At 42.8% G+C, this 16,104-nt stretch overlaps 1 protein-coding gene across 2 annotated transcripts in view; it reads left to right on the plus strand.

The window, feature by feature from the left end:
* snrka (SNF related kinase a) overlaps positions 1–13,593 on the plus strand; it is a 36,762-nt gene extending 23,169 nt beyond the window's left edge. For both annotated transcript variants that reach the window (XM_053433090.1, XM_053433091.1), the window contains 5 exons: positions 6,692–6,904; positions 9,960–10,091; positions 10,935–11,133; positions 11,296–11,399; positions 11,686–13,593. In XM_053433090.1, coding sequence (XP_053289065.1) covers positions 6,692–6,904; positions 9,960–10,091; positions 10,935–11,133; positions 11,296–11,399; positions 11,686–12,853 — 1,816 coding nt within the window. In that variant the 3' untranslated portion in view covers positions 12,854–13,593. The remainder of the gene's footprint in view (positions 1–6,691; positions 6,905–9,959; positions 10,092–10,934; positions 11,134–11,295; positions 11,400–11,685) is intronic.
* Positions 13,594–16,104: the final 2,511 nt, after the last annotated feature.

Raw genomic sequence — 16,104 nt, forward strand, 5'->3', positions numbered from 1 at the left:
AGCACTGGAACACAGCAGTAGACCCTCTGATTTATTCCAGCCCCTGCAGACCAATTTGCTCCAGTAGCTGGCACAGAGTAAAGCTCTTCACACAGTCTGAGCAGCCCAGCTGCTGAACAGCACAATCCAACTGCACGCAGCACATGCTCCCCATTCAAGATAAGTTTGGCAGGACGGCAAATAAATAATCAATTGCATAATATTAGTATTAGTAGATCCCAAATCTTAAGTTTGTGTAAATTAGTTATCTCCAGATAGACTGGGTGAACTTTTGAAGAGAGAACGATGCTTAGCCGTGACTGAGAAAATATTTCTAATACTTTAAACTTGACCCAATTTTTATTTCACATTTTATTTCAGGTTAATGAGGCACTGGTGATTACTCTGGGTACACGTCCTTGTTTACTTCATGCTTTCTGCTAATTACAACAATTATTTAGTGTTTTTTATAGCACCATCAGACAACTTATTGCAGAATTGATTATTACAGACACATCTTGTTGTTTACATAGCCAAACTCTAAGAGGTAAAAACTTTTACGTGTTTTTTTCTATCTAATGCCCATATGTTCTTGAATTGACAGAATGGGAATGAGTGGGTTTCATGGTTAAGAGCAATGGCATCATGTTATTTTCAGACACAGGAAATAAACACTCATCTTCTCTGAGTGGAAGTAGAGATCCGACTATATTGAAGTGCTAAGCTGAAGCAGCTGGGAGCAATCTGATGTGCTCCGACTTCTGTGCGGTGGAGCTATTTGTTGCATGCTGCGTCTCAGGCTTATATTTTCAGTGTCAGTCCGTGGCGAATTATCCAGCCATGTCATGATTTTAGATTTCCAGACGCTGTTGGTCGTACGCATGGCAGCACCTGTCTGGAAATTCTGTAATTGACTTGATTAAGACTGGAGATCAAAGCTGAGTGAGAACATATTATCGGACTGGGACATCTCATCCGCAGGCGTGCCAGACCATGACCCCAGTCCTGCTGTCAAACTGTGAACTCAGAAGTCGGTGCGCCGGTCTGAAAGAGACCTTGTATGTGAGGTTAATGAAGTTTAAGTTAATTTTAGACTTTGTTTATGTGCTGCATCAGAGCTTTAATAAACCCACAATCGGATGGGTCAATCAGTCACTGAATGCTCATTCACATCGGTGGTCCACCACTTGTCAAATGTCATTTTTAAAACTAGGAAGTATTGGCCTTTGCCCGTCATTATTGCAATTCCATCAAGAAATGTAGCTCTGTGTAGAGCCACTGACACAACTAGAAAGAAAAGACTTAGTTTTAATGCTCATATCATGATTAATAAAAGAGAATAGTGTAAACATTCTGGCTGCCCTAGGAACATATTGTTTCTGCAGCATTTACTCTCAGTATCACTGGGAAAACATAACTTGAACGCTGCCTGATGTTTGGTGACTGTGAAGTGAAGAATGGTCATAAACTCAGAGCTATGGTGTGTTTCTCTGAGGGAAACCACACGCATGAGTCAGAGAATGGAAAGACAAAAGTGAAAGTTATTTTGATGTTGAACAAGTTCAAACCTGTAATGGTTTTCAGATGCCTTTTCTCTTCTCAGTCTGATCAGTTTTTGGAGACAGCAGGAAAAACCACCAGCTTTCTAGCTGTCGTTGCTAAATGTTCACATCATTGTAGTATGAAGCAGCTCTTTTTATCAAAATTTGTCTGGCCTCAGTTAAAGGTGTACAAACAACTTTCCTTACATCACTTATGATTTACTTTTGATTTACAATAGAGACGATGGAGACTTCAACCTGCATTATTGAGAGTTAACATCTTTTTCATTATCTGCAAACAAATGTCTTATCTCTAGATGTGAGCTATTGTGCTAATTAGATAAGTATGTATTTTCAAGAGCCCGTGGAGAGAGGGAGACATTTAGAGTCTTGTAGGTGATGAGGGGAGAAGGGCAGGTTTCTGTTGCCTCTTTTCCTTTGTTATTTTCCAGCAGTTGTGAAATCAGTTTTTTGTTCTACGAGCTCAGTTTGAAACGGGATTTGCTTTGAGTTTCCACCTGGGTTGGTTTTTGTTGTTATTTGTAGTCTGCTTTGTGTGTCATGCCACTTGATCAACACAGTTTTCCACGGTTTTCTCTCCTTGTTTTCATTCATTAACTTGCCTGTGTGAGTGTATGTGTGCGTGCGCGTGTCGTTCTGCTCTCTATTCCCTGTTGATTCACCAAAATGCATTTCCACATCTCAATTAATATATTATTCACCAGCTCCTTTCTGAAATCCTACACCCTCCCACAAATCTTTGTTTGTTTTTGGCATTTTTTAAATGAAACTCAAGGATAACTTGGACTAATATGTTTGTTTTACACCCTCACTAACCCCCACCAAGCGCCTTTTAAGTGATTGTCTCGCAAACTGTCTCTTCTGAAGGACAAACCACAAGAAAGCTTGGGAAATGGTTAAAAAGCAGCAGCTTGCATAGCTGTCAGTGGCTCGACATTTTAACTTTATTCCTAAAATGCAAAAACAAAATCATAATTATTTATTATTAATTATTAGTTTGGCTTTATTCTCAACAATTCCACTTTATTCTAGTGACTAATCTTTCTCCTCTCAATTTTCATCTCATGCCTGACCCTAATTCTCTTTCGTACTATAATCTATCAGTGTGAGTGTTTGTAACCTGGAGAGGGAGAAAATACAGGCTGACAGCCTTATGGGATTTCTTCTTAGGCACAGTCTCTTTGTGTCGGTCCTGAGAGGAATAAGACATGACATCCATTTGTAGGGAAGGCAAGCTTTGTTTAGAATACCACAAACTGTATAACAAGAGTTCAAGAGGGCGTATGCGTTTTGCTTGTTCTGCATCACTGGTGGGCTATCTGTTGCTTCTTAGATGTGGTATGTTGTTATAGCTGTTTTCAGACATGAACTCTGGAGAATGTCCGCCCACTCCAGAGCGTTCAGGTGAAGGGTGGATCCGCAGGCAGAGGGAGCAGTCTATAACTCTGCAGTGGAGATCAGTTGTTTTTGTTGACAGAATATTGACACCGGCTCGTATCACCAAAGCTCTCTTGACATCTTTGTTGGTGTCTAATGTCTTTGTGGCACCACTTTTTTTAAGAACTTTGTTTTTCCTTCTCTTTTTGGGGTCCGTTGCGTGTTACAAATGTCATCAACACACCCACACACAGTGTTTGCGTTCTCACATGCAGCCCCTCTGGAGACAGTCTCGAGATCCTCCTGAGTTCAGTACATGTCTCAAAGCAGCTTACGTCTGCACATTCTCTAAGTGTACACCTTTAAGGTTCGGGACTGTCAGTGTCAGTCATACAGTTCTTAGAAGGTAAATGTCAATGAAAATAACACAAGTGAGTAGTTGTTGTGAATGGATGTGTAACTGTCATCATGGCGCTCACACGTTGTACATCCCAGAATTTGTGTTTGAACAGGAGGTAGAGCGGGTCGTCCACTGATCAGTAGGTCAGTGATTTGATCTCGGCTCCTTCAGCCCAGACGTGTCTGTGGGCGAGACTCTGAACATGAGTGTGAATGGGATGTGTAATATAGAAGAATGTATGAATGTTAATGTGACTCATAGTGTGAAGTGCTTTGAGTGGTCATTAAACTGCATTATACTTGGTGCTGTAGTGAGTTTGATTTGCACTTTATAGACATGCTTATTGCTCATTGCCCTTTTATAGGAGAAATCAATACAGAATCAACACTGGATGTAATAATTCACAAACATCTTGCTCTGCAGTCACTTCACATTAATTACTTATTTATTATTTTATAACCAAATACTTGTGCAGAACATGAGAACATAACAACAGAGACAGGATAGCTTTACTTTTTACATCTCACAGTAAATATAAACTTACAGCTAAGGCGCACAGGAGGTGGAACCCATTGTCTGTACAGGTTAGTAGTTTGTCTATTAACATGTTACATAAACAGCTATCAATCGTGGTTTGATTGATAGCTCTATACCATAAACTCCCATTTTCTTCCAGATCTTGTATGACACAACTCTTCCCGGCAGTGAAGGTTATTCCTCTGAGCGGTGTTAACACTCCACAACGAGCCAAGATGCCTTCACAGCAACAGTTTGCTTCTTCGATAAGATAGTGAAATTTCTAAACTTGTGCATTTGTACAGACATTGCATTTAATTAGTGCCACAGGTACAACACAGCCACATACCTTTTGCTGAACCCTGCACCATAGCTTACATTGTAGCACGACATGCACCCCCCTCAAGAAATGTAACTGAATATTACACTGACACAAACAACAACTGTGATTGTTCCATTTGGTAATGAGTCACTTCTGCATATGTTAATGGTTGGACAGGCAGATGGAACTCAGCCTCCCTCTGTCCTATAATCTCCTCCAATGACATTTTGGCAGTGTAATTACAGAATTATAAATAGGCTTTGCCCTGGTCCTACACAGAAGTATAAAACAAGACTGTCGACAGCAATACATTCTTTATCTTGAAGAGCATCTTCCTAGATTCATGGCAACACAGTGGGCGTGAGGTCTCCTCTTCTCCTGTCAATATACTGTCATTGATAAGTTCTTGTTGATGAATACAGGGTAGTAAGTGAAATAACATCTTTATTTAAAAATTATCGAGCTGAACGTGTTATCTATTGTATTGATGTGTGCATTACTCTTATTTATACACAATAAGTTATATGTCATAGGATTTGAGGTTTGTTAAATGAAATTAGTTATTGAAGCAACTGTAATGTGTCAGTGTGCAGACTGACAAAGCTGCTCCTGCTGCTCCTGCTGCTCCTGCTGCTCCTGTTGCTCCTGTTGCTCCTACTGCTCCTACTGCTCCTACTGCTCCTGCTGCTGCTGGTTGTCGGCCTCAGGGAGCCTGGCTTGCTCTTACTAATCCCCAGTGTGACTGACAGATAGCGTCGGCCTGTTAGCCTGGAGCCTCCATCCCACAGTCTGGTCACACTTTACCACAAATACATTGGGGATTTGATAGAGTCGGAATGATTTAATTCAGTGGAGCGAAAATTAGATGCTGGTTGCACAGTTTTCTCAGCTTTTGTCTCTGTGTGAATATGTGGGTGGGTATATGTGTGTGTGAAGATGTCATAATAAGCCCTGTGCCTAAAGTATAAGTATTTCATAACCCAGTCACCCTAAACTTACACTTGTGGTCCAAGTCAGCCTGCAGGGTTGTGGGTAATTTGCCTCCTTGGACACATAACTAACAGAACAAGGGTTTAATAGAAACTGCACCTACTGAACAAAGCATTACCAGGCCGGATCCATATTATAACTATTAGTCCGATAGTTTTGTAGTTGCGTGATCAATGTTTCTTTGACACAGATTGTTTTTTTTTGTCAGATTATTTTCTGCATTTCTATTTCTATAACCCCCCTATTAGTTTCAGTATACCCACAATATTCCATATCCCTCCCTATCCTATTAAACTGTATTGTCAGCTTTTAACAGCTTAATTATTGTGGAATTTAAGCTGCCGCCTCACCAGCTATAGTTTCACATTTAAAAGCCTTTTGCAAATCACTTTTCACGCTAGAGTTCAAGTAGGGTATTAACTAAGGTTGAGCATGTACTGGCACAGGTGCAGAGGAGTACACTTCAATGTTCTGTCATTTAATATCATCTGATGCTGGACTTGCAGAAACTAGTAAGATATTTTTAAACTTAAGTTAGGCACCCTTAAACCCACATGAAGGAAATCTAAAAGGGAGGAAAGTGGTATGGAAGTGATGTCTCTGTTGGTGAAGACACTATATTCTCTCCCTACTGCATGGCAAAAGCTAATTGCTTGCTAATTGATTGCTAATGACTAAAGAAAAGAGAACTAAAGATGATCAATTATAAAGCTTTTCATTTTATAATTGCAGAGGATAGTAAAATATGTGAAATCCAAATACTTCAACAATTGCCCACACAGAAATAGATAATTGATTGCAATTCTTGTGGTTTTGAACTGGCTGAGTGCATGTGTGCTACCAGCAGCAGGAACAGGGCTTGTGGTCTGAATCCTTCAGAGTTAAATCACAATATTCAGAGCAGCATGTGGTGCATTAACAATCCCAAAATATACCCTGGACTTATGTCATCTACCGAGCTGCTAATCCTTTGTTTCTCTTCCAGATATGAATGAAAACAAAGCTAAACAATTCCGATCTGATGGGTGTTAACTCATACAGCAACTTTCAACAAGGCAGTTCTCAAAATATTTCACATAAAAATACCTCAATACAAAATGCAGCAGCAACATCATTTAGATGATGATTTAAATGAAAGAGTCAAGTATAAACTATATGGTCCTGATGGGTCTGTTAGCTGAGGCTGAAGGAGCAGGAAGTGGAGCGCGTGGAGATCTTTAGCCCTAAAGGGGGAAGTTAACCAGCACTTTACCAGCATGCAGATTTGGCCTTCAACAGCCAGCTGCACCTGTTTGTTCTGAAGTAACTCATATATTCTGTCCAGTTAAACCAGCTACAACTAGAACAAAATGTCTGGTTGGTAAGATGGAGATAGCATGCCTTGATCACTCGTCAATTAATCTAATATTGGCTGTTTTTCTTTTACAGGATTTCTGTTTTCATTAAAATTCGAGTCAGTTAAAATATATTCTCCCTCTCTTCTCTCTGCTCCTTCCTTCCTGCCCCTCCCTGTCCCTCCACCCTCTCTTCTCCTCATGGCTCCAGTCTTATAGACCAAATGCTTCAGCGGGACCCCAAAGGGCGAGCATCCCTGGATGAAATTGAGACCCACACCTGGCTGCAGGGGGTTGACCCATCGCCAGCGACCAAATACAACACTCCCCTGGTCTCCCACAAGAGCCTTTCTGAGGAGGAACACAACAGCATCATCCAGCGCATGGTGCTGGGAGACATCGCTGATCGTGAAGCCATAGTCGAGTAAGTTGATACTGGCCTCACTTCCTCTCACTATACAGTGACATTGTTGTGAAATGTTGACTCACCTAGGCCTCAATTATCGCCTGAGCATCCCTTGGTTGGTAACATTGTCGGTGACATTGCTAACATATAGGTTGATGTTACCCAGCTTTTCCTGAAATTGAAATATGCAAGGCCTAAAGACTTGTGGTCTGTGCTCTATGTTTGGGTGTAGAGCTTTTAAACTGAATCTTTCAATGTTCAACACACCTTTGGGAAATCTTTTAGTGTGTCCCAGAGCCAGTGTGGTGTTGGGTTAGTGGAAAAGAGAGCTAGCTTTACCCTCGTCCGTGTCATTGCTGCCAGCTGTGGATTAAAAGTAAGCCTCATCTATTGAGTCTGAGCCAGTAGAATAATTAAGTTGGCGATACCTTAACCTGACTCTGCAAACCTGACTCGGCGCTGACTGGGGTTTGGTGATATCCAGTTTTTGACATAGTTAATCCTTCTTCAAATTTTACAGCAGTATATGCTATTTCCAGCTTATTAAAAATCACTTTGTAGATATTTAAGGGAGGTCTCCAATGGCTGCTTTATCATTTTTTAGCACAAGGTGGTTGCTCTGCACCTTTTTTCCCATGGGTACTGGTATAGTTAAAAAATGATTGAAAAGTAATGAGTCGTACATCCTTGTGGCAGAATTTTTCTGGCACTTCTCAGTCCCCCCAAACTGATCACCTCGTATGGTGAAACCTTTCTCTTCTGGCTGGGAATGGTCTCTTTAACAACCAAAATCCCCCCGTCTTTATGTGTATATATAGAATTTATGATTTATTTTAATACACAGGCACCCTTGGTAATTTATCTCCTCATTGAAAAGTCACTGGCAGATATTACTGTGCATCTTAAGTCTGCATCTTAAATACCATGATGTTCATAGCTTTGAACAACACCATATTTAGTTAGAATATGGTGTGAGTGTCCCAGCCACACCAGCCACTTTTCGTTATTTGCTCATCTATCATATTTTGGACTGTTCTAATACATCGCGTATTTCAGAACCTAATGAGATGCAGATGAGTAGAGTTGTTCAGACACGATGAAACACTATCAGCATGGGCTCTCTTTTAAATGGTTATATACATTTGTTCTATAACCTCTGAGTTCCAATGGTCGCCCAACAAAGTTTACAGATACTTTTGTTTAAATAAATATCTGACTGAAGAAAAAAAAAAACACTGCCATAAAAATGGCCGAATTAGAGCCCTATGATGGAGATGCATGATATAATTTGCCCAATTACACAATCGCACAGTCATCCGGTACACAATTGTTGGTTTGTAGATCCACATTAAATGTTTAGACCAAGTGTAAACATCCTAAAATCTCTGTTTTAATCTGCATTGACATCTGCAAGATTGATCAGGATCATCCACCTCTAGTTTCATCACTCCAATATAGTTCCAGTACTTTTAAAAACAATGCAGAGGTACCTTGGAGGTGTTGAGGAAACTGAGCACTTGTTCTTTCCTTTAATATTTGTATTTATTGAAAAAGTGTTTTAAGACATCAGTATCCAATTAATCAACAGCATTGGAGTTGCTGTTAAACACAAATATGTAATATAAAAGAACTGGGAAAAGTATCAAAACAAATCCAGGGATTATCTTGTAATTCAGCTGTAAGTACAACCCATACAAATTAATCAGGGGAAACTAGGCTCAAAGGTGTCAACTGTTTTCTATCTCACTTTGCTGGGCTTATGTTTGAGGAGCCATGTAACGCAGAACAACACCAGCAGAACGCCTGCAGCATGCCGACAGCATTTTCAGTTCTATACTTTGACTCTAACCCCCTGCAGCTATAAGATAAACCTGTTGTGCTTCTACATGCTGAGAAAGAGAAAAGCTGCTTGAGAAAACATCAAAAGAATCAAAGAGAGAACATCTGTTGATTTCCGAGTCAGGAGTTCAGGTTCACACTCAATTTTATCTTTCACTACAGAGCTACCTGTAGTTTATTGAGGAGAAAATCACACACATGCAGTATAAACTAGAGCCCAAGTGATACATTGGTGTATTGTACCTCATTATACTTGCACCAGTGACATGTGTTGCCTGAGGCATAATCGCTACGTTCACAGCGCAAGCCTTTGGGCTCAATTCTTATTTTTTTCAAGATCTGATTTCTTTCATGTAGCTGTGCAAATTATATTTTAAAATATGGCCAGTATCAGACGCCAATATGAACTGGTCATGGCCCTGATGTGACCAGCATGCTGTGTACGGAAGTAAACATAGAAAAGAACTCGGTAACAAACACAGAGCCTGAGAACACAGATTTGAGCGTTTCATTTTTCTTTTAATATGCTTTCAAACACAGACCGGTTACGATACAGGTTTTGCTTGTACAGACGTGGGGCCCCAAGTACTTATGAGGTACTTTCCGCTGTCTTCCATGTTTTTGTCGAGTGACTCCCGCTCGCCCCTACAAAACAATTACGAGGAATGTCAATCTAGATTGACGCAAAAATCTCATTTAAATCCGATACAGGTCACATCACAGATTGAGGTCCCATTTAAAATAATCTGATCCGTATCTGAAACGCATATGAAATTGGCCAAATCGGATTTGAAAAATATCAGATTCCATGTGATCTGGCCTAAATCATGTAATGGCATTTCAGTTCTCATTCACTGTATAAATTGATTGCATCATTAAACATGTTAAACTGGCATTAACGTCTGCCACAAAAATTTGTCAGGCTCTTGTACTTTGGCCCTATTCCTACCTGGGATTATAACATGTGGATCATTCAATCATGAGTGGACAGACATCCCTTCAGTCTGTGTGAAATTCCAGTAGGTGTAGTTTTTAGATTATTTTGACGTACAAAATAATTAATCGAGAAAGAATTTGTTTGTCACATCCTTAGACGTGTTGAAAAATGTAGAACAAATCCAACCTCAAACTTCCGCATAGATATTAATTATTGTGACATTCACTACAGATTCCTGTTTTTGTATACTGTGCTCTCCATTTGTACATGTTTGTGATATGATTATGATTATTTCAGAGCCCTGGAGACCAACAAATACAATCACATCACAGCCACGTACTACCTGCTAGCAGAGAGGATCCTAAGGGAGAAGCAGAAGGAGGTCCAGACCCGCTCATCCAGCCCCAGCAACATCAAGGCTCAATTCAGGTAAATCCAAGTTGGAAGAACTCAGTCGGATCAACAACAAAATGCATGGTTGTAGAATTGAATTCCATGACTTAGTATGATTTGGCCAAGATGTGAAATGTCAAGAGAGGAAAGCAGAGGGGGCCAAGAACAGTGCCTAGGGGTGCTCCAGTTTTCACATTAGAAAACATTACATAAGATATGTAAGACTTGAACAGTGTCAGGGCTAAAGGCACCAAATCCATGGTATCAAAGATCACACTTAAATCCATCGATCAATTGACCTGCACACATTCTCAAAATCTAAACCTCAATGAGAAGTTTATACTGCAGTGATAGAGTCAGTGTCTTGTTTCACCAACTGTGACTCATCTGTGATAGTAGAACATTATCTTCGCTTCTGCAAGTCAGATAGAGCAGGTACAATTTAACTGTACCTGAAGACATATACAGTCTGTGGTTCATCCAGTGACTGAGCTTGCAGCAGAGCAGACACCTCAAGTCTCCTATAAAGACCCAAGTGCTGGAGACTAGTTGAAGTCTCAGTTGTTTCAGTACAGGTGAATTCTCATCTGAGCTACCATTACCCTGGACTTTGCATTTACTGTCATATCAGTGGTTATAAACACAAAGCTTAGATTACACTGCACAGTCACAGTCTGGAATATAATGTGCATATGGTTACATAATGACTAACTCTCTGCTATATGACTATTGTAGCTGAAAACTGATAATTACAAATCTTATATCTAAAGCGGTAGAGTTTTTACGACAAATACAGTAAAGAGTTTGAGATGATTAACAATTCTAAACCGAACATTTATGACAATTGAAACTGAGAGTTGGTCTTGTCTGTATGTGCAGGCAGTCCTGGCCCACCAGGGTAGACATGCACCAGGACATCGAGGACAGCTTGGCAGCGTCCTCCATCTCCATCGCTGGAGGCCCCCAGTCCCCTGCTCGCAGCACCGAGAGCCTGCTCAACGGACATCGCACCAAAGGCTTGATGGAGCTGGGCCGACGGGAGGAGACGGTGACGGACTCACCAGGACCGTCGGCAAAGGTACCGACATCTTCATCACACTAGACTCCAGAAGGGAAAATACTTTACGCGAACATCTTCATATGGCTACAGCTGTTTCTGCTGCCAGATGTTCTCACACTCAGCAGCTTCTTGTAACCAGTTTTAATGTTTTTGGCTGTTCTTTATAAAATCTCTCTTCAGGGAGCCGGTGCTGCCGCCTCGGGTCCTTCTCTTGGCTCTGGGACCGTCCGGGCCCACAGTGCCTCCACCTCAGCAGGAGCCAAGCAGAGAACATGCCTCTTCAGGTCGGTTCGGTTTATTTGTGTGAAAAAGCATTTTTTGTAAGTTCATGATCACAAAACCTGGTTGGGTGTAAAACTATTGATTATTTCAATATTATCATTATTTTCCATGTTAAAATACTAATTGTTGATTAATTGTAGTTTGTAAAAATTACTAGATAGGGGACCACATTAGGTATTGACAGGTACATAGTTCTTAAAAGTTGAGGGTCTGTGCTGCTAACATACATTGTGTGGGCTTTGTTATCATATTTTGCTGCAATAAAAAAGTCATGTCTGATTTGTTCAGGGTGGAGGAGGATGAAGAGGATGAGGAAGAGCGCGACTCGTCTCCCCGCTCGACCCAGGTGATCCTGCGCCGTAAGCCTCCCTCCATCACCAACCGCCTCACCTCCAGGAAGAGTGCCCCGGTGCTCAACCAGATCTTTGAGGAGGAAGGGGAGTCGGACGACGACTTCGACATGGACGAGGGCCTGCCGCCCAAACTCAGCCGCCTCAAGATGAACATGGCAGGGAACGCCACCAGCCTGAGCTCAGCGGCCAGCTCCTCCTCATCCCCGGGGTCCACGCAGAAGCGATACCAGCGGCGTAAGAGCCAGGGGAGGGGGTCGTCGTGTTCCAGCTCCGAGACGAGCGACGATGACTCGGAGAGCCACCGAAGACGTCTGGATAAAGACTCGGGCTTCAGTTACGGCTGGAACAGAAGGGACAGCAGCGAGGGTCCGCCTGGCAGCTCGGGGGGGAATGGGGGTGGCAGCAGCTCAGGGCAGGGGAAGCCTCCTGGAGAGGGAGGGGGAACCTCTGGTCCGGACCGGGGGAGTCCTCCTGGAGGGGGTGGGAGCGGAGGTGGGGGAGATGGCGGTGGGGGCGGGGGGAATGGGGGAGGAGGAGGAGGGGGTAATAAAGGACAAGACAGCCCCTCCAGTTGTTGTAATAACAGTAGCACCACTAGCCCCTCCCCCAGCTCTCTGTCCCGCTCCGCCCGCACGGCGAGCCGCAGCGCCGAGCTGGTGGAGAGTCTGAAGCTGATGAGTCTGTGCCTCAGCTCGCAGCTGCAGCACCACCGTGGAGGCCGGGGGGGTCGAGCTGGGAAGTTAATCATAGACCCTTGCAGTCTCTCTGGGGGGAGCGTGAAAATCCAGGAGAAATCAGCCTGGAGGATGTGCATCGGCTCCAACGGGAGCCTGGACACTATCACTCTGCCCACCACCGCCGCCCTGCCTCGCTCCCACTCCGCCCAGCACCACCACCGCAAATCAGGGCCACACCACTCCCCCAGCTCGCAGGCCCGGCCCGCCGATAGGAACGCTCACAGCAACCTGAATGCTTTGAAACGGGGCGTGCTTCAACTACCTCTGTGCGAGAAGACCATCTCTGTGAACATCCAGCGCGGCGGAGGCTCCAGGGACGGTCTGCTCTGTTCCTCAGCTCCGGCCACCTGCTGCCAGGTCATCTGAGGCTCGGAGCTCAGAACCGAGCTTCTCCCTCCTGGATGACATGCCGCTCAGCCCCCCCCCCCCACCCCTCTTGTTCAAATCAGTAATGCTCCACATTCTAACCGTGTTTGGCTGTAGCAGACAGCTGAGCTCACATCTTCTGCTGTCGTCTCTGAGCTCTCTCTCTCTCCACCTCTCCTCTGTCACTCTGATCTGTTCCATGTCCTGTCTGAGGTTCACGTTGCTTTTAACTTGTATCGTTTTCATTTTATCTTTGTTTTATGTCTCCAGGTGCTTTTCAGAGTAGTGGCTCTAACATTCTTTTAATTCTTTTTAACAATATGCTGCTTTTAGAAAATTTTCAAATTTGGAGGGTTTGATTGAGCTGGGGGGGGGCCTTGGCTAAAGTTCAGTATTGAACCAAATAAAAAATTCCAGATTAGAATTAACGTGTAGTTTTATTCCCCAAAATCAAAAACACCAAAATTATTTTTAGAGGAAATGTCCCATCTATATCAGAATGAAGTCGTAATGTAAAAAATATTTGTAACATTTCAAGATGAAGTTATATTGTAGAATGAAATATCAATATAACAGAAAAGGTCTTGCTATTTGAAGATAATGTTTGACATGGAGAAAATATATTTAAGAGTGCAGACTAATACTCCTGTCTCCCCCCCCCCCCCACCCCCACCACTGTCACTGCTGCAGCCTGTAGTCAGCAGAAGGTGTCGCAGCGCTTATCAACCCCCCCCCCCCCCCCCCCCCCCCCTCCCTCCTCCAGCTTTGCTCTCCGAGTGTTGTCGGCAGCTTTAGATTTCTTTGAGCGGTGGTTTGAATGTGAGTGACCTCTGACCCCAGTCTGGACTCCACATTGCACCCAGACAATCTGTTTTATGTTGTTTTTTTTTAAATATATTTTACTCTTGATTATTTTTAGCTCCATTCGTTCACTTGACCTCCGACAAAGTGTTGGTCACAACCCTTTAAATTTGGACGGTGTCTGAATCGAGGAAACAGTTCAGCCGTGAAACTGGTGGTTTTTAAAAGTGCGTGACTCCTCTGTGGTCGAGACCGTAGCAACAAGGCTCTCGCTCGCCACAGTTGGAAATGTTCCTGCTGTCCGTATATTTAATATGAGGTATTATTTTTTTATTCAGGACGTTGTGTTGCTGTCGTTGCTGACACAGACCATTGGTTGTGTCTGACTCTGTATTAGTTTGATTTCATGTACGCTGCCATCTTTTAGTCCCGGCTGCACTCGCCTGCCTCCCCGAGCTCAGTGCACGTGTGGACGCAGCGCATTGACTCATGTGTTGAGTATGTAGATACAGTAAAGTTTATTTTTTAAAACGTGTACCTTATTTTTTTGTTTTGGAGTGATCTGCTGATTTTCGATGTTGATGGGAGCTTGTGAGAAGTAAATCAGCAGCAGGAGAAGCTCATGACTCGCAGCTTCACAGGAGCTCACCAAGACGTGAACAAACCACAGAACGGGGAAACGGGGAGATTCTTTAAGGGCATTGGCAATAAGCTATACTGTGTGTTGCAGCTATCTGTACAGAAATATTTTGATGAGTTTCTTTTTGTTTTATTCCGGACTTGTGCTGCCTCACAACGGCTACATTGGGCTGAAAAGGCAAAAGGGAGTTTTAAAAGGTTTTAAGTGTTTGTTTTTCTCTTTTTTTTCCTTCTTTGTTTTTGAAAACCAAATGTACATAGAGTTGTAAATATGGTGCTCTTTCTCTATATCTAGAACAGCAGAGTGAGCCTTTTGGTGCATAGCTGTACAGTCATCTAGCCTTATGATAATTAGTACTACTGTATGGGTGTCTCAGCTAAAAATAAAGCCGTGTGAGAAAAACCATGATTCTATTCATACTGTCGGGTCTCTGACTGTCGTCTTACTCAGCTGTATCCAGGTGAATGACGTGCATGTGTTTCAATGTTTGACATTCAGTGACACTGAGAACAGAGCGAGTCAGTCACAGGAATGTAACTGGACCAAAAAGCAGAAAAAGAAAAAAACATCTGAGTTGGAACTGACAGGAATATTCAGTGTATAATTCTGTAGTTGACCTGTTGTCACTTGTCAGATGTTACATATAGCTATGGTAATATCCAAAAATAAAATGTGGAGTACTGTCTCATCCATGTGTTCGTCTGGCTCCTTCTTCTGAGGTTTGAATCAACCTGGCTGAGAACGACCTTCCAGTCTTAAGATTTGGGCTTGTTACTACAAGTGACCCTTTTAAATCACAAAAACTAAAATACAGCTCTGTGGATGTGTTTTTATATATATCTTTTTTTGGATTTAAGGTCACTGGGATCTTTACCTTTGCCCGCGGAACTCTGATCAGTTGATCTGTGAGTTTTTAAGTGTAAATTTAAATTTAAAAGATTTCTCTTAAGGCGTTCCTGAGGTATTACATCTACGAGTTTGAGAGGTGCAGTGACGTTGACCTTTAACAACCACATTCTAATCAGGTCATCCTTGAGTCCGAGTGAATGTTTGTGCCAGATGGAAGGAAATTCCCTTTTGATTCCTGATATGTCCCATTACTAACATCGTCAGCTCACGTGACCTTGACCTTTGACCACCAAACTCTGATCAGTTCATCTTTGAGTCCTAGTGAAGCTTTGTATCAAATTTAAAGACATTGCCTCAAGCTGATTTTAAGATATTCAAGAAGTTCAAGAATAACAACATATTTCGGAAGGCCCAGTGTGACCTTGACCTTTGACCACCAAAATCTAGACAGCTCATCCGCGAGTCCAAGGAAATGTTTGTGCCAAATTTGAAGAAACTCCCTCACGGCGTTCTTGAGATATCGTGTTCACAAGAATGGGAATGAAAGCCGGTCAGCATAATGCCTCCGGCCCCTGGCTGTCGCTGGTGCTGAGATATAAAAATAGTGCAGTGTTAAACCACTCCGTTTATCAGGGAGCAGTGAGTGAGGGGCAGGACTCGGACTGGAGGATGTGATCCAGGTCAGTGAAGGTGTTGAAACGCAGTCAGCGGTGATTTCCACGCTACACGACACTGAGGAGCTTCACTCTCTGCTGCTTGGCACATTCAGCTCCACTCAAGTTTCCCAGAAGCTTCACACTCTAAGTTTACTCCGAGCTGATATGTCTGTGATCCACGGGCAGCGTAGAGCTTCAGGTCTGCTGCAGTAACACATGCAAACACACAGGAGGAGCAGCTGAGCATGTTTCATTTCCCTGTTTATCGGTTTATTAAACCGACACGAAGGACGACAGAGAGCGGC

Source organism: Pleuronectes platessa, chromosome 10, assembly GCF_947347685.1.
Source record: "Pleuronectes platessa chromosome 10, fPlePla1.1, whole genome shotgun sequence".
In the NCBI taxonomy this organism is placed as follows: Eukaryota; Metazoa; Chordata; class Actinopteri; order Pleuronectiformes; family Pleuronectidae; genus Pleuronectes; species Pleuronectes platessa.